Raw genomic sequence first — 24684 nt, 5'->3', positions numbered from 1 at the left:
ATGTGGTGATGATCATCAAGTAATAATTTTCTGGCACGCAGTACATTACAAACACAGGATTTTGGGGGGGATGGGACAGACTCCCTAACAATCACTTAGGCATTTATTGATAGGGTTTCACTTCACCCATGTTCCCCAAATTGAGATTCAATTTGAAGAATAAACAAAGGACTGAAAAGAAATTAAAACCTTAATAGCAGTTTGCATTCTTTTGACATTTAGAAATCTATTTATAAATTTCCTGATGCACAACTAAAGGAAGTCAAATTTCAAGGTCTCAGCTAGAGATGCCACCTAATTCATATGTTCCTTGCCAAGTCCATGATCAATGTCAGAAAGAACCTATAAAGAAATTATAAGTGAGAGGGAAACTTACTATAAACTAAGACAACTACAACTCTTTAGTCCATCAAGCCAACACCAAAAAAACCAATAACTTCCATGGTGAATATAAAGAACACATGTCATGCCATATTTGCATTTTGCAGACATATTTTTGGCAGAGCTGAATTGCGTTACTGAAACCGCCACAAAGTTATACATCAGTGCTGCAATTTTATGTCTACATGCGTCTGCTAGAAATACACTTACCAGACACTTTTTAAAAACACACAGTTTAACTGCTCATCAATGCAGTTATCTAATCAGCAAATCTCAAGGCAGCAGCTCAGTGCATTTAGGCAAGATGACCTGCTGACGTTCAAACAGCAGAATGAGAAACAAAGTTGAGTTTAAGTGACTTTAATGTGGCAGGGTTGTTCTAGCTGGATGGGTTGGTCTGAGTAATTTGAAAACTGTTGATTTATTGAAATTTCCTACAGAACCATCTGTAGAGTTTACAAAGAATGGTCTGAAAATGAGAAAACAACCAGTGATTAGAGCTTCTCTGGGGTAAAACACCTCAATATCAGGAGAATGGTCAAGACTGGTTTGAGGACATAGCAAGGCAAAAGTAACTCAAGCAACCAAAGTATGCAGAAGAACATTTCTGAATGCACAACATGTTAGAGTGGAGCTACAACAGCAGAAGGCCACACCGGGTGCCACTCCTGGCAGCTAAGAACAGTAAAACTGAGGCTACACCTCACACAGCCTCACCAGAAATGGACAATAAATGGTTTTTTGTTTTTGTTTTTAAAACCCAACAAAACCTTGCCAGGTCTGAAGAGTCTCGATTCAGATGGCAGGGTGTGGATCCATTGCATGTATGATGTAACAACATGCCAGTTGGTGTAGGGGGAATATTTCTGTGCCACACTTTGGACCCCTTGGTATCAACTGAGCATTGTTTAAATACAACAGACTACCCAAGTACTGCTCATGACCATTTTCAGCTCTTAAATACCAGTGTACCATCCCCTGATGTGTTTAACACGTCACGTCAATGTGGACCGAAATGTGAGGAATGTTTCCAGCACCTCACTGAATTTATGCCATGAACAATTAAGGTAATTAATACCCAATACCTACCTAATACCTAATAAAGTGGTCAGCAAATCAATACTTTCACGTTTGTTCTCACCATTATAAAAATTTTAATTCTTATCTAAAATGTCTGACAAACTAACCTTGGTGCAGGTCTGGAGGAGCATCTGAGTTGGGCTGAGAGGTGCAGATGTCGTTGGGAGAGGAGGAGGGTGAGGAGGAGGTGGAGGATGACGATGGCGGGGGCGTGGTGGGGGGATCGCTCTGAGATCCACTGCTGCAGCTCTGCAGAGGCACCGGAGCCCGATGACCATCTGGAACCTCGAGCAGCTGTCGAGACAGGAAACTGCACGTTTTAGAACGTTTAATTAAACGAAAATCGGCCAACGCAGAAGTTTTACTTCAGCAGAAAACTACATGTGCCACCTCTGAAACCCGCCTTTCTTTGCAAATAAAACAATGCCTAAACATCTTCACATGTCCATGTTGTGTAAACAAGCATGTGTGGGCTCTGTAGGTGATAATTACCCTCTGTAATGGATGTAGTGACTGGCTGATGAACATGCCTTCCAGCTCCTGGTTGAGGCCCTCCACGCTGCAGCGCAGGGGAGGGACCAGTGTAGACAGGGGAGCAGGGGGGATGGGAATAGGCTGAGTCTGAGCACATAAACAAGTGAACACAATTTTATTGCACTACTCCTAAGAGCCAAACACCAGGACGTTTTTTTTTTTTTGTTTGTTTTTTTGTTTTTTTTTTTAAGAGTTCCCTTCAGCTTTTTTTATTTCCATATTTTCCAAAAACATCAGGCTAAATGTACTTTTTTTTTTTTTTAAATTGTTACCATTAAAAATACAACAACAAAAAAGCAACAAAGAAAATGGAAACTTTCTTATTTTTTGAGAGCACACAGGCATTCAAAAAGTCATTTGCTTCAGACATCTCAAAAATCCAGCAAGCTCAATGCTGATAATCAAACTAACAAGTGTTTTCATAAACTGAATGGGGCTGTCTCATCACCACTTTGGTTTATTTGAGAAAAAAAAAAAAAAAAAAAAATCACCACAGCCCAGTGGAGTGTGGGACCACACACCAGCTGTGCTGAAAAAGCAGAACCGTGCATTACAATCTGAAAAGCAGAAGCTAGCATGATGTAGTGATCTTCCTGTTTCCTCAGTGTTTTATTTCATTCACTTCCTGCAGAGACCTGCATAGCTTAGTAATGCGCTCTTGTGAATGTAAATCAGTGACAGGTGTCCATATACGGTACAGAAGAAAAAACAAATACACCTAAATTTACTTCTAGAGACATCTGCACTAAAACCTCAAGTAACTCATTCAGTGTGCTTGTGTCTGCTGATGCTAAGGTACCTGAGCAGCTCCAAGGCTACGGCCCCCCTGAGGATAGCCCCGCTGACGGTCTTTGTCATGTGCCCCCGAGACTGCAGGTTTGCTGCACTGCTGCAGTTGTTGTTTTAGTTTAGTGATCTGAAACAAACACATGTTAATCAACCTCTACGTGCAAACACACAAAGGAAGTCCTTTAATCCCACATGTCGAACGCTTAGTATCAACAAACAAGGATTTTATTATGTTTTTTATGTTGGCTCAATGTTCAGTGAGATCATGAGAAGTGAGGCTTCGTTAAAAAGTATAAAAAGGGGAACGTTGCAGATTACCTCAGTCTCCTGTTGCTCAACAATGTCAATAAAAGTCAAGACTTTTTCAAGAACTTGCCCTTTTTAATTTAAAAAAAAAAAAAAAAAAAGGGTCAAGTTTAGCAAATCCAGGCATTACAAATGCATGTTGCGCAATCAAAAGTTGAACTGACCTCTCGCAGATGCTCAGCACTGCCCCATGATGCTGATCGCTTGTGGCTGCTGCTTCCTCGCCGGCTGTGGGATCTATCGGACCATGAGTCTGGGGTCTGCGGTGGGAAGAAAGCAGCCATGAGAACTGATGTTCTTCATATGCAATCACATGTCTTTAATATGCATTTTATTAAGTATTTTTAGGGTTTGGTCTAAAGCTGTCATATGATCATATATGCAAAATGAAGGGAAAGCTATAGAGCCTTGTGTACAGTTTCTTTATGTACTTAAAGCAATAATGACTAAATCATTAATTACAGATTGAGGCCATTTTCAAAATTTGCATTTCTTATAATACTTCGTGGTTTCTTTGCCTTCAGTGCAAGCCAGACACAATTAGAGACCATTACATATGCCATTTGTTTCCAGATGCACGTCACAAGTGTGATAAAACATCTCATGAGAAAATATTTCACACAGTATTCACAGCACAAGATAATAAATTCCAGCAACCCAGAACTGTAAAAGCAGGCAGCGCAGGCAGCGCAGACATCACACAGCTTCTGCTTCTTCAGTGGTAATTCGCTGTTATTTTTCCATCATTGCACAAATCATTAGCTGCATTTAAATGGCATAGTGCAAGAGGGCGGACCAACTACGATCTGTGATACTGTGTACTTAGCTGGATGATAAGTTGCACCTCAAGCTGCAGACCTGCTTTCATGTTTTAACAGTGTACTGACACCAGGGGGCAGTGTCAGAATTATACGGAATAACTTGTTTGGGGGGGGGCTACTCTTCTGGGTTCTGCTGTTACTTAGCTTAGCCCCTGCCGCGGAGTAGATCGAACTCGTAACACAGGAAGAAATGTTTTGTATTGAAGTGAAAACTGTCCACTGCAGCCACAGTTGGCTTTTTTGGTCACTGGTTAGTTGTTGTTTTTTTTTTTTTTACTCCTTCCCATCTGATAAACTTCACCGTCTGTCCCTTTCTGTCTAAGCTCACTTCTTAGGCAATTTACAGCACCTTTCCTGACAGTCTACAGGAGATTGCTTTTTTGTAGGACTGCAAGAGCGCATCTGCATCAAGTGCATACCCATAATCCTTCTCTCTGTGTAGCAAATGACCTAAAACGCAGCAGATTCTGCTTTAAGCAGCAGCCATGGTTGCACAATGGAGGTGCGCAGCTTTGCCATCCCAAGTCCACATATGGTCTGCTGTCACCTGAAGGCACCATCAAAAACATGTGGCTAGCAACGTGGAGCTCTCTTTCATGATTTTACTTCTCACATCTCCTCAGTAGAGCCAAAGCACCACACAAGCCAACAGCAATTGCATAAATCATGCTGTAATATTTCACGTTAAACAGGTCACGTTTAACATGAAATATTACAGCAACACTTCACATATTTTAATCATTGGTTTCACACTTAGTACAGATCAACGTCTCATGCTTAAAAGGCCAACATGCAGCCACATCGCACCATCCACACCCACAGACTTGTCAAACTTGCAGACGAGCTAAAGAGCAGGAGAAACTGAAAAACAAAGACGGAGGGAGGGAGGGAGGATGTGGGCAACCAAAGTGCAGTGGCGAGTGCCTGCACGGAGCAGAGAGGATGGGTGCAGCCAAAAAGGCCTCGTCAGCTGACTTCGGGGACTGTTGTCGCGGCTGTAGTTCTCACTCTGTAATCGCTGTGCAAGCACCGGACACCCCCCTACCCCCACCCTCCCTCAACCTCAGAGCAACTTATTTCGCTGCAAAAAGTGCAAGCTAATCTTGTGATGTGACCTAACCTCTATCCCCCCACCCCCCCCCCAAAAAAACCCAAAAACAAAACTGAGAAACATAAAATAAAAAAAAGCAAAAAAAAAAAAGCTCTAAATTGAGGAAGCATCATTGATAAATGCCATTCCATTCATTTTTCTGACACTCATAATTCCCACACTTGAAAGCATTATTCCCTGTGGCGCTGACCTGGGTGGATTTGTCCTGGCGGGGTACACAGCTCGGGCTTTCTGGTTCTTTGGGCCAGTGTCCTTGCAGGTATGGCCCGATGATGGCGTCCAGGGACATCGTCCGCCTCATGCCTGGGCTCAGCTGGTGGGATCTGGCCTTTCTAGCTGTCAGTTTCGCAGAGATATTTTCTTATTATTTATAAAAAGCTTAAAAATAATCCACACTAATCGGTTTTTCCTCAGGAAACTTGCAGCATTGTAGTGGCAGACACTTATTTTAAACGCATTGCATCATTTTCACCTTCACATCAGAAAGCCACACATGTAATGCTACTTTTCACACACACTGGCCTTTAAATCTATTTTAAAGGTTTTAACGTACTGACAGTAAGCATCAAGAGACTTCATGTCACAGCCATCTACACATGATACAAAAAAGACAGTAGGGTCTCTTAAAAATGGACAAAAATGCTCTTTAAGACGCTAAAAATACTTAAATAGTTTTATATTTGGGGCTACCAATATCTGGATATTACCCTATAAACACCAAATAGTCAGTTTGATTGACAAGAAGAAATTATAAAATATATTTTATCATTTTTTAAATTTCGAAAATATAACTACAGATTTTGAATACTTTAATATAGAAGTAGCAAAGTTTCCCTTAAAACAAACACACACACACACACACACACATTTTATAGCTCGTGTTACTAATTAAGACAGTTTATATTATGCTTGGATCCGGCTACCAACTTGCCCTCTTTTACTGAGAATTTGCTATCACAAGTTTGAACATCTTATCTAAAGTCTGCAAATGCCCTACTGGGCAACTAGCAGATAAAGCTGCTCTGCAACTGCGCAGGACTGCAGAAACTCGCACCCAGCTTTCTACACCTATCGTGACACTACGTGAGGTCTTAAACTTGAAAGGATAAGGTGGAAAAAGGTGTTGAGCTCATACCTGGCTTCCCATCTATCCTGTTGGGTCTCGGTTTGCTGGCCAGCTGATATGGGACAGTTGCCTTCAGCGGCTGTGGACCCAAAGCAGCACCCCTCGTGTGTCCAGCTCCACTTCGACCGGACATCTTTACAGTGTCAAATCTGGGTCCACTTAACTCTAAATGACTGTTATTAGCTGTGGCTGTCCTGCCTGGTAGAGATGTGGGGGCGCTCTGGTGATGGTGGTGGCTGGCTAAAGTTAACCAGCAGCGGCTCTTTCTCCTCTGGTGCTGGTGATGACTACTCGAAGAAAAACCGTTAGAAAACTCAAGGCGAGTCATTCAGAGGCCATGTCCGAGCACATACCACTATAACTCGACCAGTAAAACGTCAATACGAGCTTGTGTTCTCGTCTTCGCCGCTGAGCATACTTTTTTTGGTCTCCTTGCTGCTGGCTGTGTGGCGAGTTAGCAGCCTAGCAAGCAAAGTTTCTTTGTGAGGATGTTGAGATATTTCACCCCGTTGTCGAAGGAGGAAGCAGCTCCAGTTTCAAAAAGTCACTTTTACGTCAACTCCCACGGCTTCCGAGCAAACTTTAAAGTGTGTTTCATTACAACTTGTCGGGCTGGAGCGTGTTTGTTTTCTCTCTCCTTTTTAAAGGTGGCCGTGAAGGATGCGAGGCTGAGCACAGCTCCCTAGCCCTCTGCGTTCTCGTTTCAACGCAAACTCCAAACAGTTCCAGCACCACGCTGGTGTGGATTTAATTACGTGTGTGGGCGGACCCTGCTCCCAGATCTCACTTTTTGATTGGTCGGGAAGCCTCAGATTTCAATCCTATTTGTCAGTGCGCCATCAATCCCTCATATTTAGGCCCATAAAGTTTGGTGTCCCCGCCCCCAAATTCATATCTGAGGTTAGCTTATTTTTTAATGTTAAATTCGTGTTTTAAAAACAAATTTAAACCTTTTTAAAGGAGAAAACCGACTATTGTAGCTATACCTTGACACATGAATCAGCATACTTTAAAGCTGCTGCAGTAGTTTACATGTATTAAAGGGCCATGCTAGTGGCTTTTCTGGCCTAGCAAGTAAACATTACTTGTGTAGAAAGATCTACAGAGCACTCTCTTAATTAAGAGCAACATTCGTTTGTTATTACACCTGCTGTTGTAAAAATAAGGCCATTGATTCAAATGGCATAAAAGCTGAAAAGAAAATGTGTTGAAGTACTTAGAGTCATTGCAGCACTACTATATCTACAGCTCCCAAAAAATAAAAGTAGCTCATTAATGAAAGAAAATAATTGGCTCCAAGTGAAGTAGAAGTATAAAATAACACAAAATGGAAATAATAATGTAAAGTACGCCTATGGGAGGGCCACTGAAATGTACATAGTTGCTTCTCACTCCCCCAAATTATGTAAATTTTTATTGTAGTTTTCATTATACCGTGAATAATGTCACTGCAGAGCAGCTCCACCTTCAGATGCAAAGAGAAATCAAGCGCAAACATGTAGTCATTTACACTGTAAATATAAAAAAGTAATATATATTAAAACTACTAAAGACAAAGCTGTAAGTGCTATTGGGTGGTAAGCACTGAGACAGTCAGTGGCTGATTAGTTTGGGTACAGGAACGACTGTTGCAGACTTCACACAGGTTGGGATGAGCGCTTGTGATGGCTGATCTGCACATGCTTGTTTGCACCTTCCCAGGAATCCAGTCAGGATCAGAGGCCTTCCTTGTGTTCACTGACCTGTGCCCCAGCCTCACTTGATGTTGCTGTAAGGTGACTGCCTGGGCTCTGGAGTCTGGGGAGACTGAGAGGCTGACACTGAGTGCTGTGTGAGTCCTCAAAGCCCCTGTAGCAAGTGGATGAGGTGATCTTCCACCTTCCTCTTTTATCCCGCTCTCCAGCTCAGCTCTAGCAGGACTGTACAGAGCTCTGCAACCTGATCTAACAGTCAGAGCCGCGGTCTCTGAAGACAGTCCTGAGCTTCCCTGTCATCCAGGTTTTCTGGCAGCGGTATTATTAGCACAGTACTTGATACAGAACCGACTCCGTGTGTTCAGCTGATGTTCAAATATGTCCCAAACAGTGTGTTCAAAACAGTCCGGTATTTATGAGAGGGCTTTCTGAAGTCAGGCTTGATAGTCTTCAATAGTCTTCAGTTGTGGCTTTGTTTTTGCTTTTTGTTTTTTTGTTTTTTTGGTTTTTTTTTTTTTGGGGGGGGGGGTTGTCTCCTGAGAGGGGTGCAAGCAGGAGTGAAGAAAGACGTGGTCTGACTGGTCTTACTGGGGGAGGGGTATGGCTTTATATGAATGCTTGATATTTGAATTACACACTTAGTTCCTCCTACGCTGGGCGGCGCATCGGGCAGCTAGTGCTATTTGAATAAACATGATCAAATGTATTTTCTGCCCTAATCAGGCAGTACACATGTAAATGAATCCAAGAAGTACTGAGCTGAGGGTTGTCTGATGCCATCAGGGTGAAGCTGCAGTCTGTTTCGCAGGAATTCCTGCTAAACCCTGGGATCAGGTGGAATGCAGACAGCAGCGACAATCACCACCGTTCGCTCTACTGGAAGAAAAAATGGCCGGTATTTAGCTGAGAGAAACTGTAGGGCCTGTCTAAGATCATGCTGTTATTTGATCGGTCATTATGCACATACATTAGAGTCATTGTTTCTGTTCCCTGAAGCTCTGATTTTCATGTTATTTTGACATATTTGTGTTCTCCTCCACTGGTTTGCTTCATTGCAGTACAACAATAAAATAATATTGCTGTAACATCCTTGATTTCCTTAATTTATCATATGTAAAAATCATAAACCTCATGCGAATTTGCTAGTTTCTTTCTTACAGCAGCACTTCTCTGGGGTCTACGCTGCATTAGCCTTTACCAATAATGTTATTTGACCAAAAAAGCAAGACTTGGCTAATTAAAGAAAACTTTCAAGAGATTGTTTTTAAATACACACAATGTAAAAAAAAAGAAATGCACCAACACCAATGGATGAATAAACGTAGGAGAAATATAAACAAATTCCAACAGTGTGACATGGTTCGCAGAGCTCTCTCTGGTATAAAGTCCATGTTATCTGCACTAAATGAGCTAGAACATGCAAACTCCCCCCGGAGCGGTCATCTAAATATTTCATCATCAACTTCATACATTTGTTTATTTGTAGACTAATTTCCCCTTCATGCAATCCTGAGGCCCAGCTGGGTGTGTGTGCACCATCTGGGTGGACTGTGAAGTGGTTATGGGTGGTGTGGGTGCGTATGTGTGTGCATATATGAGACAGTGTGCATTGTGGAAGATAAATATCCTGACTGTGTAAAAAGGGAGTGCCGATGGTGGGACAGAAGAAGAGGACTGAGATAACAAAATGCCACTTTTAGAAGCCAGAGCAGTGTAAGACTCACCATCCGGCGCCCTCTGCAAAAGCTAACTGTCCTGAAACATGCGTGTCTTACACGGGACCCTGTCCCCGTGCTTAGATAACACATTTGCTTGCCGGGACACCAGAATGGGACTAAGAGGGCTTTATCACAGAAAGATGAAGCGTTAAACCATGTGTTTACAGCATGCTCATCTGTCTAGTATAAATTCCAGCAATTAATGTCACTCTCACAAAACCACCAAAGACAAAGACAAATAACTAAACACAGCGTAGCACCACCCCACAGGCATCCATTCATTTACAGCCTGGGAGTTAATTGGACAGTATGTCGACCTGGAATGCGTCTTCCACGTAATGCTTTTCCAACATTTACCAAAGGACTTCCAGCTCCTGTTTGCTCAGCTCTGTGTATTTGTCTGTGTTAATGAATAAATGAGCCTAACCTTTGACCTCATGTGAGCTATCTCAAACTAATTTAAAGAGAGGCGATGTCATGCTTCACAAAGTCAGGTCTCAAGGGGAAGACATGAGAACAAAGCGTGACCCAGGCCAAAGGGGGACGAGGGTGATGACAGGGAGGCTTCTTGGACCTTTAGTAAAATAATCAGCTGTGATATCAGCTTATGTGGAGGGAGTGTGAAAATGAAAGTACACCAATTTTTCCAATTTTAAATCAAAACAAGCCCAGATCATCACCCCTCCGCCACTGTGTTTAACAGTTGGCATAAGGTGTTTGTACTGATATGCTGTGTTTGGTTTTCACTAAACGTGCCAGTGTGCATTATGGTCAAACATCTCCACTTTGGTCTCATCTGTTAAAAGGAAATTGTTCTAGAAGACTTGTGGTTTGTTCAACTCTGCAAACCAGGAAAAAATGACTATTCTCTGTCCTTTAAAGAAAAAAGAAGCTTTCTCCCGGAAATCCTTCCAAACAAGCCATATTTGTTCAATCTTTTTCTAATTTAACTGTAAAGAACTTTAACATTTATCATGCAAACTGAGGACAGTAGAGTGTATGTAGCTCTGTGGTTTTTTCCAGTTTCTCTGACCAAGAGGTGAATTTGTCGGCACGTCCACAGCCTGAATGCTCATGACCAGCAAACTGCAGTAGAGGTGCTCACACTGCTGATGAGTTAGTGAAGTGCAATTAATTAGCAGCCACCTACCCTCTTAATTCCTGTGGAAAGCAGGTAACTCATGAGGGTGTATTCAGTTTTTCACATTGATTTTGCATTTCAGTTGTTTACCTGTGTGTGACAGCTGGTATTGAAGGAAAACAGAGGAGGTGCCTTAATTAGAAGTTTTGTGCATATATTCAAGCAACTACAGGGGGTTACAGATGTGTTTTGTGAGTCGGGATCAGGTGTGCAGGTGGAGGAACACTAACCTGTGCACCTTTGGAAGTGAAGGTGCCAAGGGCGTAGATTGATTTACCAGAGCAGCAGTGATCCACTAGCTGTTCCAGGCATGGGGTATTGTTTTGATTTGTTGGGTTTTTTTTGAGTGGTCCATCCTGGCAAGTGAGCCTGTATGGACAATGGTTGCTTCCTTTGGGATGGACCGGGCATTTTTTTTTTTTGTTCTTTTTGTCTTTTTTGTTTGTCTGTCCATTTCTTGAATATATGCTTGCTTCCTTGTTACAAATCCTATTGATTTTATTCAGCCTGGTCTCTGTTTTTCATGGGCTACAGTAAAACTAATTAGGTGTGGAACTCATTAATGGTGTCTGATCACTTAGTGTGCTTTTGATTGGTTGCAGTGAAATGGTCATTGGTCTGTTGTTGAGATTGGGGAGCGACTGACTGTGAAAAAAAGATTTGTTTTCCTTAATTTTCATTGAAAAAAGTTTTTTGTTATTGCTAGTAACCTGCTGTGGGTTTAACATGAGGTTGTATATACCCAATTTTAAGACCTGCTAAGGACCAGATTCTTTTTTATGATATGTACGTTCTTTTTCCCCATTTGTGTCTGAGTATTAAAACAACCCATTATGCCAAAATCAACATGTCACTGGATAGGTGTAGTCTAAGTGCAGTCAGATCATGGACAATATGTGCAGGAAAGTCTAGGTAACACGATATCATGATGTCCAAATTTTATCAGAGATCAGATTTGTCAACCTTATGGTGCTACAAAATATTTGGGAGAACTCAGAAGCTAAAAGAACAATTCATGCAAAAGTACTTAGTAATTATATAAATCAGGGGATAATGTACAACAGTGTGGTAGATAATCCCAGCACCTTGATTAATGTCTGTACAAAATGCTATGACAGTCCATCTAATAGATTATAGATTCTTCACTCGCCATTTAAAACTCTGACCTGCTGGTGGCGCAACAGAAAGCATCCCTGAGGATTAGCTGTAGTGCTTAGAGGAACTATTCTCATAGGATAGGAACTGAGCGATTTCAGCCTGGATCGAAGCGGTAGATATGCTGATGGTATATCCATTAAATACATAAGCACATTTAATGTTTCAAAAAAAGGCAGTTTTATTGCAGTTTTAAACGTTTCCCAACTCTCAAAAACGCCGCATTAAAAAGCAATTTACACATGTGTGACTGACACAGGTGAGTATGTCGTGGATGTAACTGTAACAGAAAAGGAAAGCTCACAGAAAGAAAAAAAAATGGCATACGCATGTTGCACATTCACTATTTCTCTCCTGTTCAAACTATTCTATCAAGCTAGGTTTGTAGAAAAAGACAAGGACAACACTCATTCTGCATAGTCACAATAAACTCTGCGTTTGTATGCAACAGATTTCTGTTTTTTTTTAATGTTCACACTGTGGCATCTCCACAATCCTCTGTAGCCTGTGTGTCTAACCTAGCGTATGATTGAATAAGGTCTAAACTGTCATTGATTTTAATATCATAAAGTAGCTTCTGTTATTTATTTTTTTAAATAATCTTCATCATAAACCATCTGACTCGCCACATTAAAAGCTTCTGTTCAAAAATCTTTTCATGCTCCTGTAACAGTATATAATAGGGCTGTTTCTCCATAAGGATATAGCAGCTCACCCATCTTGTGAGTGTTATTCAACAGGCAGAGTAAGATAGGCTGACAGATCGATAAGACACAGACAAAAGGACAGCGACACACAGAACGACCCTACAGCGAGCTTCGATGAAGGTGACCGGTTCAGATGGGTGACTGTAAGTGAAGGAGGGTCAGACTTAAACCAGCTGCTTTACAGTGCAGGAGGCTTAATGATGTCACGACAATGAAAGGCAATGATGCTGTAGGAGGCCATGAGGCAGTGCGGCAGCTTGCTCCTGTATCTTGGCTGCACAGGCCCAGAGAGCGTGCAGGCTGCTCTTCCACAACAGGTGTAAGCTGAGAGAGTGCTGGGTTTTAAAAGTAAAGGGACTCAAGTCTGTCAAGCATCTGTCCGCCCACCGAGAACAGTCGTTTTATTTTCACGCCGGAGCGTCTTAATGTTTCTTGGCAGTGTTTCTTTGGTGCCCCCTAGCTGGGAGAGAGGGCAGGACTGTTCTCTGTGCTGATGTTGACCAGGCACTCGCTGGACTTCAGGCTAGTCAGAGATTTGCAGCTTGGGAAGGACGCCAAGGACCCACACAGGCCCATCATGGAGGGGGTGTAGTCCTTTTCTGGGAGGGTGGGACAAACATATAACGGGAGGGTCAGTTTAACTGTACACACATGTTTCATCGCTTGTGTGTCTGAGTTGTCACCTGTGCACCAGGCCCTCCCATTCTGTTTCCCATGAGTCCTCTGAGAGTCAGAATCCAGGCTGACCTCCACTGACAGCAGCTCTGTGCTTGGAAAACTCCTCCTGAAAGAGAAAACAAGGCAAATATTTATATATGGCTCAAACCAGGTTCAAATTTTGAATTAAAAAATTAAAATGTTTTCTATACAGGTTTACATGGACATAACTACGCCATTTGATTTTTGCTTGTGATTTACACAAACTGCTAAGTGCTGTCTGATCTTTGATTGAACAATATTATACACCCACCAGCCACTTCATTAGGTGCACTGCTAATCAACACAATTATTTTATAAACCAGTCAAATGGCAGCAAGTGAGTGCAATTAAGCATGTACACATGATGAAAACAATGTGCTGAAGTTCAAACTGAGAATAAGAATGAGAAAGAAAGGTGATTTAAATTACTTTGAACGTCTCCAAAGGTCGATTCTGTTCATCTGGACGTAGCGTTTTCAGTGGGAGAAACGTTTCGTCACTCATAAAGTGACTTCTTCAGTCTCAGCTGACTGCAGGTTTCCCCAATCTTATAAAGAGTACATTTTCATAATGACTGAAACCAGCCCACTAAGGGAACAATGGGCTGGGAGGTCAAACTTTGAACGTGGCACACCTGATGCCAGAGTATTTCATAAACTGCTGATCTGCTGGGATTTTCCCACACAACTGATGATATATACCACAATATAGTGCATTTTCTGTAAATTTAGTGAATAGTTTATATAATCTGTCCACCAAGAGTACTATTTATTTTTCACATTTAAATCAAATAATTAAAAATGAAATAAATATGGGCTGTACGCAGTATTATCCAATAGCGATACTAACTAGATGACCTCAGAGTCACGCAAGAGCTTCCCTGAGGCCACCGGGTATCACTGCTGTTCCTGTATGGAAACCAGCATGTCTGCAAACATCTACTGCAGAGTGTCCAGTCTCGGAGGAAGCGCACCGTTAAGCGCATACAGGAATGTTGTTCGGCTCGTCCACGTATCTGTTGTTGCAGCTACAGAAGTAGCTGCCTGTTTAGGAATGAGCTCCTCGATTTGTTTTGGTTAGTCCTTCTGTGTTGCCATGGTGACTATTGCAAACCGTCAATTAAAACAAATAAACGATAGCCTATAACATGGAACGATAGACGTTTGAATATCGTCCTCTGATGTATTTCCTCATCTGTAGAGTTTAGGAGAATGGTCTGAAAAAGTGAACAACGTGTCTAACCTTGAAGCAGATGGACTTTTTGATTCCATGCTGTGAAGAACTGAAGCAGTTCTGAAGACAAAAGGGAGTCCCAGCCAGTATTAGCAAGGTGTAACTTAAAAATGCGACTGGCTGGTGTATATTATTGTTATTACAGAGTTTGTGCATATTGTCAAATTGCAACAACGAGACAAAGTAACCATGCTGCCTGTAGCAAACCTGCGAAACAGCTTCAAGTCCTCTTGGCTGTCGAACGGCTCGAACGTTGGCCACTGGTTGACGAGTGGGATTGAGAGGTTTTTCGCCAAGTGGTTGGAGTCACACGGAATCAAGCTTGTCCTGAGACATGTGAGGGTAAAACATAAGTCCCAACAATAGAACCACTGAAAAGCAAACACAGTCCACGGTACTCTGCAGTGAAGAGTGTTCATCAGTTAAGCTGGCATTGTGTTAAAGCTATTTGCTTAAACATGCTAGCCATCTGTGTGTTTCACTCACAGTTGCTCCTGAAGCTCCAAGACAATGGCCTCTAGTTCCCTTTTCTCCTGTTGGCTCTGGGTCTGCAGCTCCTCCAGCCGGGCCTTTAGCCTCTTGTTCTCCATCTCTGTGTTCTTCAGCTGTGACTCACGCAGACGCACAAGCTCCTCCAGGTAACCCTGACAACACACATTCAGACTGAGCCAAAATTTAAAAAACACATTCACCCTCGGATACTCATATTAGACATCAACCATCTGTGAACGGTCATAGTAATGTAGAAACGATTCCGCAGTATAATCTTTGTTATTAACTGACAGATTAATAGAGTCATGAAACGATGAACGTATTTATCTGCATTTATTAACCTTAGATTTAGATCAAGCAACAGCGACAGAAACACATCATGTTTGTCCGCCCACCTTTTGTGCATTGACAATCTTGAACCTCTGCTCCATCTTGCGACACTTTGTGCTCCAGCTCTCCTCGTCTGTGACCAGGGGGATGTAAGGATGTTCAGGGACGCTGTCGTCACTCGCGCTGCTGTCAACACTCTGCCGATCATCGTCATCGCTCAGGTAATCATAGCTGTGACACGAGCAGCCAGTATCAGTATCTTATTGACTTTGAATGGGCTGTGCAATGGTGTTTCTGTAACTTTCAAAGTGTTTCTGAAATACATGAAGGTTGGTGTACCTTTGTGTAAATTTCAAGTATGGAGTATAGTCAATCACTGCAGGAGATTTCCCATCCAGGGCCTCCCCTTTTAAACAGAAGCTGAGGGAGACAAACCAATCAGAAATTAGAAACTTTATACATGCATAAGGATTTTAAAAGTATCAGTCTGATATCTAAAAGTCAGGACGCCCCACCTAAAGTCTATAGCTCCAAGACCTATTAGCATCCCTGTTAGCACTGTAGCTTCTTCTCTTAACATGATGGCTCCCTCTGCATAGAACCTCCTAAAGCACAAAGACAAGTGCAGTTAGGTGGGAACATGTTTGTACGAGGATCAAGTGATTTTTATTATATAGAGAGGTGCTAACTTGGTTGTCCTGCTGTCCCTCAGAGCAGTGGCGATGTATTCAGATAGCCTCTTCTCCATCAGAGCTACTCTCATCCAGGCTCGGACCTGAAAGGAACACCAAAGCTAAAGAAATTAGTCTGGAGAGTCACAAAAATGACTTCTAAATTAGTCCCAATAAATCTACATATTCTTATTTATTTGTAATTTTTTTGTCATCGTATGATGGTCTTGCCTTGGCTCGTGAGGTGCTGATGTTTTCCATGCTCTCAATGCTGCTAATGCAGCTGTTGGGGACTTTAGCACAAGCCAGGCGGATGTAGTCCCAGTAACTCCTCTGACCATCGAACCAGCTACTAGAGCCTGACACAACAAGCATGTGAAGTGCGTTAGTTTTAGTAAGCACTGAAAAACACGTTGTTACACTACACATATATTACTGCGAATAATAAAACAACATGGTTCTGCTTGCCGAAGCTGCTAAACAGGACAGAAAAGTTTCAGTAAACACTGTAAGAGCCTTGATTCAACAGGACGTTAAGTCCCAGTATGTTATCTCCTCAGTTTAGTACCTTTGAAACGGTGGCTGAGGATGTGTTCAAGGATGGCGGCGAAATTGACAAACTCTTCTGATGAATCATCGATGGGCTCGGCCGTGTATTTCTCCAGCAGGGTCTTAACTGAAAACCTGTGTGTGGTGGAGAGGAGCGAGGAGAGCACTTATTCGAGCACTTATTCAAGCATAGAGGGAAAAGATTAGTCAGGAAAAACGCTGATGGGTTACCGCTGTCTTCGTTTCAGTTTACAGTAGGCAGAACATGTCGTACATCAAACTATTGCTAAACATTTGTGAATCACACTTGATAAACCACACAAGTCTGTTTAAGGATGCAGTCGCGAAAGAACACAGTGTTCTGCCACTGTGATACATTTAGTTAGCTCTTAGGTTTAACCCTAAAAAACAGACTGAACATTTTTAATGAGTACAATTAGAATGACTATTCATTTTCTTACATGATTTCTAATATCATAAAAACACAAATTACAGGAATATGCACAGATTTAAAGAATGTACATGAGCAGATTATGTACAGTATTGCGCTCTACGTTTATTTTTCTGTGTTCAAAAATTTGTGATGGCTGTTCCAGATGACACGGGATGGATCCTTGGATCAGTGTAGAGAAAACAGGAGATGATAAGACTGTGGAATCGCTCTATCTTCTGCCAAATTGCTTGCTTAATTTGGCAGAATATAGAGTAAATAGTAAGCACTGAAAAATCACACAATTCTCCCCAGACTACAGAGCTCTGTGCTGTTTTTATAGGAAGCTGAACTCTTGTCTCTGTATGATAACAATTTAATGTGTAAGAAAGTTACTTTCTATATTTGAAGAAAAATGGTTAAATATATATGTTGTTATGTGAATTTTTGGATCTGGTGTCATAAATGTGATGTACTTGTGTGATCAGTGAATGGTAAAATGGCAACAATGGGAACATTTTAAGACTCTGATCTCGGTGTCAGACTGACCTTACTGAACAAAATACTCCACGTTGTCCTATTCTGTCAACACGTAATCTTTCAGATATACCACAAGCTAATGTACAAGTTAGGTTTTGTACACAAGGGTCTAAATGTATTCTGTGACCATGGCAGATAAGAGAGATAACTTGTCTCCATAAATATCCTAGGTTTCCTTGTTCAAAACTCATGCTGTAATCTGTACTGTACAATTAACAAAGGTCAATGAAACTCATAAAAGCAAAATATCTGGGTGGTGTTAGCTTGTTAGGGCAGGGCATAAAGTAATTATGTATGATACAGCTTAATAATAGTTTATTTTTACAGCACTTATCAAAACTAGAGTTACAGAGTACTTCCCAGAAACACAGAATAACAGAACAAACAAGGAGGAGATTATACAAAACAATGAACATATCAGCGGACACTGTACTGGTCCGTAGTGGTGAAAAGAGAGCTGAGCGTAAAAAAGCAGCTCTCGATTTACTGGTCGACCTATGTCCCCACCCTCACCTGGTCATGACCTCTGGGTAGTGACCGAAAGAATGAGATCACAGATAAAAGTTGTGGAAATGAGCTTTCACTGAAGGGTGGTTGCCCTCTTCCTTAGAGATAGGGTGAGAAGTTTAGCCATCTGGGACGGGTAAAGCTGCTACTCCTCCACATCAAAAGGAGCCAGTGTAGGTGTAGGCATCTGACAAGGATGCTTCCTGGGTGCCTCCAAGGTGAGGTGTTCTGGGCATGTCCCACCAGGAGGAGACCCTGGGGTAGATATGCTAGAGAGATTACATCTCTTGGCTGGCCTGGGAACGCCTTGGTGTTCTACTAGACAAGCTAGAGGAGGTGGCCGGGAAGAGGGAGGTCCAGGCTTCTCTGCTTAGTTTGCTGGCCCTGCAACCCGGCCCCGGATAAGTGGAAGAAAATGGATAGATCGATGGATGGAATTTACATATCAATTAAAACACAAGACTTAACATCAAAATAAAATAAGGTGAATCTTAAAAGAAGACACTAATGAGGTGAGCTGAATTTTCTCAGGCAGGTCATTCCACAATCGAGGAGCCCCAACAGCAAACATTCAAACGCTCAATCGACTTGTGTCTTTACATGTGAGGTGGGAACTGTTAATGGGTTTCAGACCAAGGATCTCAGCTGAGCACTGGTTGGTAGAAGAACTGCAGTTTGACTGTATATTTTGATGCTGGGCAATGAAGGACTTTAAATGTAATAAGTAAAATCTTAAAATCAATTCCTAGAGAAATGCACAGCCAGTGTAGAGTCATCAACACTGGGGTAAGATGTGTTCAGTTTTCAAGGTTCTGGTAACAATCTGGCAGCTGATTTTGCATAGTCTGAAGTCTATTTCATGCTTTCTGATTGATATCTGTTAAAAGACCAGTACAGTAGTCTAACAAAGAGGAAATAAAAGCATAAAAAGCAAAATAGTCAGAGTGTCACTAAAACTCAATATTGATCGAATTCCCGCAATATTCCTTAGGTTATAGTATCAGGACTGCGTCATCAATCAATCAACCATTACTAATCTGATTTCCCATAATTATAATCAGGGTTAGAGCACAGAGTTCAACTATTTGAAATTGTACAAGCGTATCTCCATCCCATTTGAGTGTGGATGTAATTATGTGATCTCTGACAATGTACCTTCCATTTCCTGCAGAGTCTCATGTCTACACTTCAGTCTGATGTCATCCTTTTACTGTGAGGAATATGTTCATCGAGCACTTTCAGGAAACTCCAACAACTTCCTTTGTACTAGATAATTTCAGCTGATGACATAAGTCTCCCGTAATACATTCCTGACTTCCAGGATCTTCCTGTGAAAACCCTTTAACTTTTGTATGTGTTGAAGATTTGAACAAATAAAATTAGTTCAGAGAGACATAACTCAATAATAATAATAATCATAAATCATTTGGCAAGATTTTATCCATAATTTCATAAATATCCTACTTTTAAATTTTGGCTGTAAATATTGATAACTGTGGTGATGTATGGGGAAAACTTTTAGCTGAGTCACTGGTCACTTATGCGCGTCATCTAGTCTCCATGGCATGCAACTACTTTAATCCACTTTACCCTATTATCCTGTTTTAATTTTGATTCTTGTACATTGAGCTTGTTTCTTATTTCATTACACTGTAAAAACAAAGACTTTGGAGAAAATAGAGGGTTATTAAAACTCAAGGGAACAAGATATTACAGATATTAGCAAGCTGCTTTTTGTTGCTAATGCTAATTAGCATTAACAATATTAATAACATCAACTAGCATTAGCATAACAGTAGCTGTGTCCCAACTCCTAGGCCACAGCCTTCGAAGAACCCGGCCATCATGGTCTACGTGGGCCGGGTCCTTCGAAGTCTGGAAGTGCGAGGCTGTGAAATGGGACGGTCTAGCCTTCAGATTTGCGTCACCAGCTGTCTCGGTGGAGTTGAATAAACTCAGCTGTCTGCTCCTTGCTCCCTCAAATATAACAGAACATTGGAGTAAATTCTCAACCATCTCACGTTTCTGTTTAATCAGTTTTCTGTTTGACGTTTATTCAGCTGCATGAAAAGTATAACTTTAATCTCAGCCAAAACGATTTACTAAGGAACAAATAAAACACTGAAAAAAGCCAAACAATAGTATTTTTACATTATCTAAGTGACTTATATGTTTAACCTGAGTAGCGAAAGACCACGCAGGGTCTGAAAATGTGGCGGGAGTTCGGTGTTCTCGACGGCTCTAGTGGGTAACAGACATCTGTGAAAACGTCAGAGCCCTTTTGCAAATATGTGATGTCTTGATAAACCGAGCAGATATTTGAAGTTTACACAGCTACATTCTTGCCTGAAAATATCTTAAAAGTTTATTTTGTGACCCAGAAAGAGTAATATTAAAACTAAGCCGCCATTGTTGGAAACTGGAATTGGCTGGGCTGCGCTATGAATTCTGGGATAGGTTGGGCCACGAAGGATACACCTGACCCATCCTTCATATCCAGGAAAATGAAGGACGGATTTCGGGGCCTCATTTGGAGCGGCCCTTGAATTGGGACAGCCCTCATCGCCTGGCTATGACGTAATCGGCCTTCAATACACAGACGATCCAGCAACGCACACGAGAAAACACAGGGCTTAAATACACACAGGGCAATCAGGGAATGGGAGACAGGAGGGAGACACGGCTGGGATTAATTAGACATAACAAGACAAGGGGAAGCAAAACTAGAAACACTGACAAGAGACATGGACCTTCACAATAAAACAGGAAAGACACCGATAAATCTCTAAACAGGCAAACCTAACAGACTAGGAGACAGAACATAGGAACTTGAAACATGGAACAGGAGAGCACAGAGGACACACAACACTAGGGATAATCACAAACAACCCAAAATAAACAAAACCACAGAATATTAATAAATTTAAACATAAACAAGGAGTCCACAGACTCCGGACCATGACACAAACAGCATAAGTTTGTGATATCAGGAAATGAGTATTTCACATCGCTGTGGACGTATTTCCAGCATCAAAGGTCTGTTTAAGGTCATGCCAAAGCATCTGAAATTTAAGTCTGGATTATTTTAGACCACTCCAAAAACCTCCTTTTTTTCTTCTTGTTTTGTTTTGTTTTGTTTTTGAGTCATTCAGACATTCTCTTTCAGGATTTTCTGGTAGAGAGCAGAATTCATGGTTCCATCAATTACAGCAAGCCTGAAGCAGCAAAGCAGCCCCAGACCATCACGCTACCACCACCATGCTTGGCTCTTGTTACGATGTACTCTTTTCATGAAAGGCTATGTTAGTTTCACAGCAGATGTAACAGGACCCAAACCTTCCAAAAAGTTAAACTTTTATCTCACAGATAGGGCTGCCACAAACGATTATTTTGATAGTCGACTAGTCACCGATTATTTATGCGATTAGTCGACTAATCAGATCATCATCCACTGGACGTAAAACTACAGCTTATTGCACCAGCAGCATCTGCTCTTATATAACTATCATTAGCTTACAGCTTTAAGTGTTTAAGGTGCTAACTAAAAATAAAGACAAGATGATAGTTTATTCAATTTTAATGAAATTTGCAGATTGTTTCGGTGAAGTTTAATGAACTCCTTGCTATCTAAAATATAACAGGACAACGGAGTATATTCTCCAGCATCTCACACTTTTGATAATCAGCTGTCTGCTTGACGTTTATTCAGCTGTGTAAAAACTATAACTTTAATCTCAGACAAACCGATTTACTCAGGAACAAATAAAATACAAAAAAAAAAAGCCAAACAACAACATTTTTAATTTATCTAAGTGACTCATATATATTTAACCTGAGTAGCGAAAGACGGCGGTGGGTTAGAAAACAATTTGCCGGGAGTCCGGTGTTCTCACGGCGCTAGTGACCTAGCCCCCGGCTAGCTATCGAGCTAGTGGGTAACAGACGTCTCTGAAAACGTCGGAGCGCTTTTGAAAATATATGGTGTCCTGATAAACTGAGCCGATATTTGAGGTTTACACAGCTACATTCTCGCCTGAAAATACGTTAAACGTTTATTTTCTGACCCAGAAAGAATAATAAGAGTAATATTAAAACTAACTAGCTGCCGCCATTGTTGGAAACTAAGCTGGGCCGCGCTATGATTTCTGGGACACAGCTGCTTCTTCTTCTTCTTCTTCGGGGTTTAACGGCAGCTGGCATCCTTGTACATGCAGTGCTGCCATCTTCTGTTTCAGTCCGTTATTACACTCTTAAATCCTGCTACTTATTCCTGCGTCTTTTGGGATCTTACAAAGCTTCAAACGACGCGTCGACTATTAAATCAGTCGTCGACGATTTTGATAGTCGACGTAATCGTGACTAGTCGACAAATCGTGGCAGCCCTACTCACAGAATGTTTCCACAAAAGTCTTGGGGATCATCAAGATGTTTTGTGAGACGAGCCTTAGTTTTGGTTTCTCCTTGAACTCTCCCATGGATGCCATGTTTGCCCTGTCGCTCTTTTATTGTTGAATCATAAACTCTGACCTAAACTGGAGCAAGTGAGACCTGAAGTTCTTTAGCTGTTGTTCTGGGTTCTTTTGTGACCTGACATCGACTTTGTTTCTGATCTGTTCATGAGTTTCTTTAGATTGTGGCAAGATTGCTTGTGGAGGTCTTTTGGCCTGCTTCCATTTGTCAGACTGGTTTATGTTTATATTTAGGTTATTTCTTGATTCACCATGTCATGCAGTAATCAGACCTTGCAATGGTGAGCGAAACTGAACTCAGCTTTCCAAAAAATGTGGATAATCACAGTAAATGCATGATTTAACCAGGTTCACAATTACACTTTCACATAGGGCTAAGCTATGTCCTGAAAATTGACAGCATTTTTTTACCTTAATAAAAGGAAATCATCATTCAGAATTTCACTTTGTATTTTTTAAGTTATCTTTGTCTAATATTAAAAAAAAAGAAAAGAAATCAGGAAGTAGTGAAATATTTTTCCCAGCACTGTGCATTTGTGGGTGTATATTTTCAGCAATATACACCCACAAATGATATAAAAGCTCACAGGCAAAGAATTTTCAGTTTATTTTAAGCACCATTATTTCTTCAGCAGTGACCACTAAATGTTTTCCTGGACACTAAATAATTCAGCAGGACTATTTTCTACAAGAACACCTGTCAAATACTATTTGTCCAGTGACGGTAAGATATGCAGTGAGCCGTGAGAAGGAAATTAACCATCTCCTGCAAACAGAGAGAAAATATTATGGCTAAATACTGGTCATGTTTTGCAGAGTCACCATCTTTATGTTTTACTGGCCACGTTCACATCTATAAACAATGCTTATCTTATCACAAGCCACTGAGGCAAGTGATTTCACTCCCCATTGTTCCAAAGGCAACAATGGCTCATTCAGCTGCATCAACTGGATAATAAATGGCTGACTATCCTCAAAACGAGCACAATCCCTGCATTTCCTGTGTATTACAAACAGCAGGGCGGGGACCTGACCTAGATTCACCTGTCATTGGCTCACAGAGGTCCTGCTTACTTTTTTTTTTTTTTTAGCCTTTTTTTACTGACTTTAATGCTCTCAATTTACATATAAGAAGCTGCAATATGCAGTGGAGCTGAAGTGAGCTAACACTCCTATGTCCACCTTGGCAACTGACCCCTTTTAGATTATATAAAATATTTTATGCATTGGGAAAATCCAAATTTAAGTCACAGCAGCTTTAAATGTGCTGTGGGCTGTGGATGTCTATCTACGTTGAAGCTGATGCATGACTGAGCTGAATGATAGCACAACTACTGCTGGATGAAGTGGAAGCATGCCTGCTGACTTACAGGCTAAATGCTCTGTCCCTTTACATAACCATAATCGTTAGAGATCATTATGTGCCTGCACCGTCAGGTCAGTGTTTGAGCCTACTGAAGAACAAATCTCTATCCAAAATCACAAAATCCAAGCAGGACTTTATGTAAAGATCTTATACTGCCATCCTGCCTTAAGTCCCTAGGGTGCCAGCTAGTCCTTGCTCCAGGAAGGGTGTCGTCATAGCGACCACACCATCAGCACTGGGATAAAAATTGCACTGACAAAGATAAAAGTCACACAGAGAGGCCACTGTCTGATGCAGCACTGAGGGCATTAAAAATGTCCATCACCATATACAACATAAGGCGTGTTGGATAATGCACTCACCTGCAGACCGTGAGGAGGTTTTTCCTCTCCACCGCGAGGTTCCTAGTCGATGCTTTTTTCGAGACATCTCCCATGGCCATCGCTGCCTGCTCCATCCAGGAGTAGGCAGCCCTGGAAGCAAACGACCCCTCCCTGTGGGCCACCGGCCCTCCTCATTCACTTGTGGATGCCGGAGAGGATGCTGGCGGCCCGCGTCAAAGCCGCTGACAGACAGCGGCGGCACTTTGTGAGACGACGGAGGAAACTGCTCGACACATTAGACACACCAGAGCGCGCGGAGCGTGGGCTTTGTTTTTATGTTTACTTCTGTGACCTGCTCACGGGACTGAATTGTGTCTGCTCGAGCCCCCTCTTTCTGTCTCCGCCCACTTTTCTGACTTCATCATGCCGTCATTGGATCGTTTCGTGTCGTGCGGACCGAATTACGTCACCGGCTCCAGCGACACGCAGTTTCTTTGAGAGCTTAATATAAT

The 24684-nt window shown here is 41.7% G+C and overlaps 2 protein-coding genes across 3 annotated transcripts in view; both read right to left on the bottom strand.

Annotated features, from left to right (window-relative positions):
* LOC146663564 (protein FAM117A-like) overlaps positions 1 to 6874 on the bottom strand; it is an 11636-nt gene extending 4762 nt beyond the window's left edge. Inside the window, exons 1-6 of the mRNA XM_085416384.1 lie at positions 6158 to 6874; positions 5213 to 5358; positions 3255 to 3350; positions 2795 to 2911; positions 1954 to 2082; positions 1569 to 1755 (exon numbers count right to left, since the gene is read on the bottom strand). Coding sequence (XP_085272510.1) covers positions 1569 to 1755; positions 1954 to 2082; positions 2795 to 2911; positions 3255 to 3350; positions 5213 to 5358; positions 6158 to 6476 — 994 coding nt within the window. The 5' untranslated portion in view covers positions 6477 to 6874. The remainder of the gene's footprint in view (positions 1 to 1568; positions 1756 to 1953; positions 2083 to 2794; positions 2912 to 3254; positions 3351 to 5212; positions 5359 to 6157) is intronic.
* A 5086-nt stretch (positions 6875 to 11960) lies between these two features.
* rundc3ab (RUN domain containing 3Ab) lies at positions 11961 to 24600 on the bottom strand. 2 transcript variants are annotated; one of them, XM_085416383.1, is made up of 11 exons: positions 24212 to 24599; positions 16557 to 16672; positions 16220 to 16347; positions 16007 to 16092; positions 15833 to 15922; positions 15657 to 15737; positions 15383 to 15548; positions 14982 to 15139; positions 14703 to 14822; positions 13247 to 13347; positions 11963 to 13162 (listed from the first exon to the last, which is right to left on the bottom strand). In XM_085416383.1, exons 1-11 carry the CDS (start codon positions 24304 to 24306, stop codon positions 13020 to 13022), a joined length of 1284 nt encoding a protein of 427 aa, XP_085272509.1. In that variant the 5' UTR covers positions 24307 to 24599; the 3' UTR covers positions 11963 to 13019. The 2 variants fall into 2 exon arrangements, with proteins under 2 accessions (XP_085272507.1, XP_085272509.1); XM_085416381.1 differs by having other exon boundaries at positions 11961 to 13347; positions 24212 to 24600.
* Between the last annotated feature and the right edge of the window lie 84 nt (positions 24601 to 24684).

Source organism: Rhamphochromis longiceps, linkage group LG8 (assembly GCF_057381845.1).
Source record: "Rhamphochromis longiceps isolate RC_006_pf linkage group LG8, R_longiceps_female_GT1.1, whole genome shotgun sequence".
Classification (NCBI taxonomy): domain Eukaryota; kingdom Metazoa; phylum Chordata; class Actinopteri; order Cichliformes; family Cichlidae; genus Rhamphochromis; species Rhamphochromis longiceps.
Note: the sequence above shows the minus strand (reverse complement) of the source record. Positions and strands in the feature narration are given on the sequence as shown.

Coding starts and splice junctions, on each gene's coding strand:
- rundc3ab (XM_085416381.1), bottom strand. CDS start 24,306: ATGGAGCAGGCAGCGATGGCCATGGGAGATGTCTCGAAAAAAGCATCG. Junction 16,093..16,219: donor TCAGCACCTCACGAGCCAAG/GCAAGACCATCA, acceptor TGTTCCTTTCAG/GTCCGAGCCTGGATGAGAGT. Junction 15,549..15,656: donor TACTTGAAATTTACACAAAG/GTACACCAACCT, acceptor CTCGTGTCACAG/CTATGATTACCTGAGCGATG.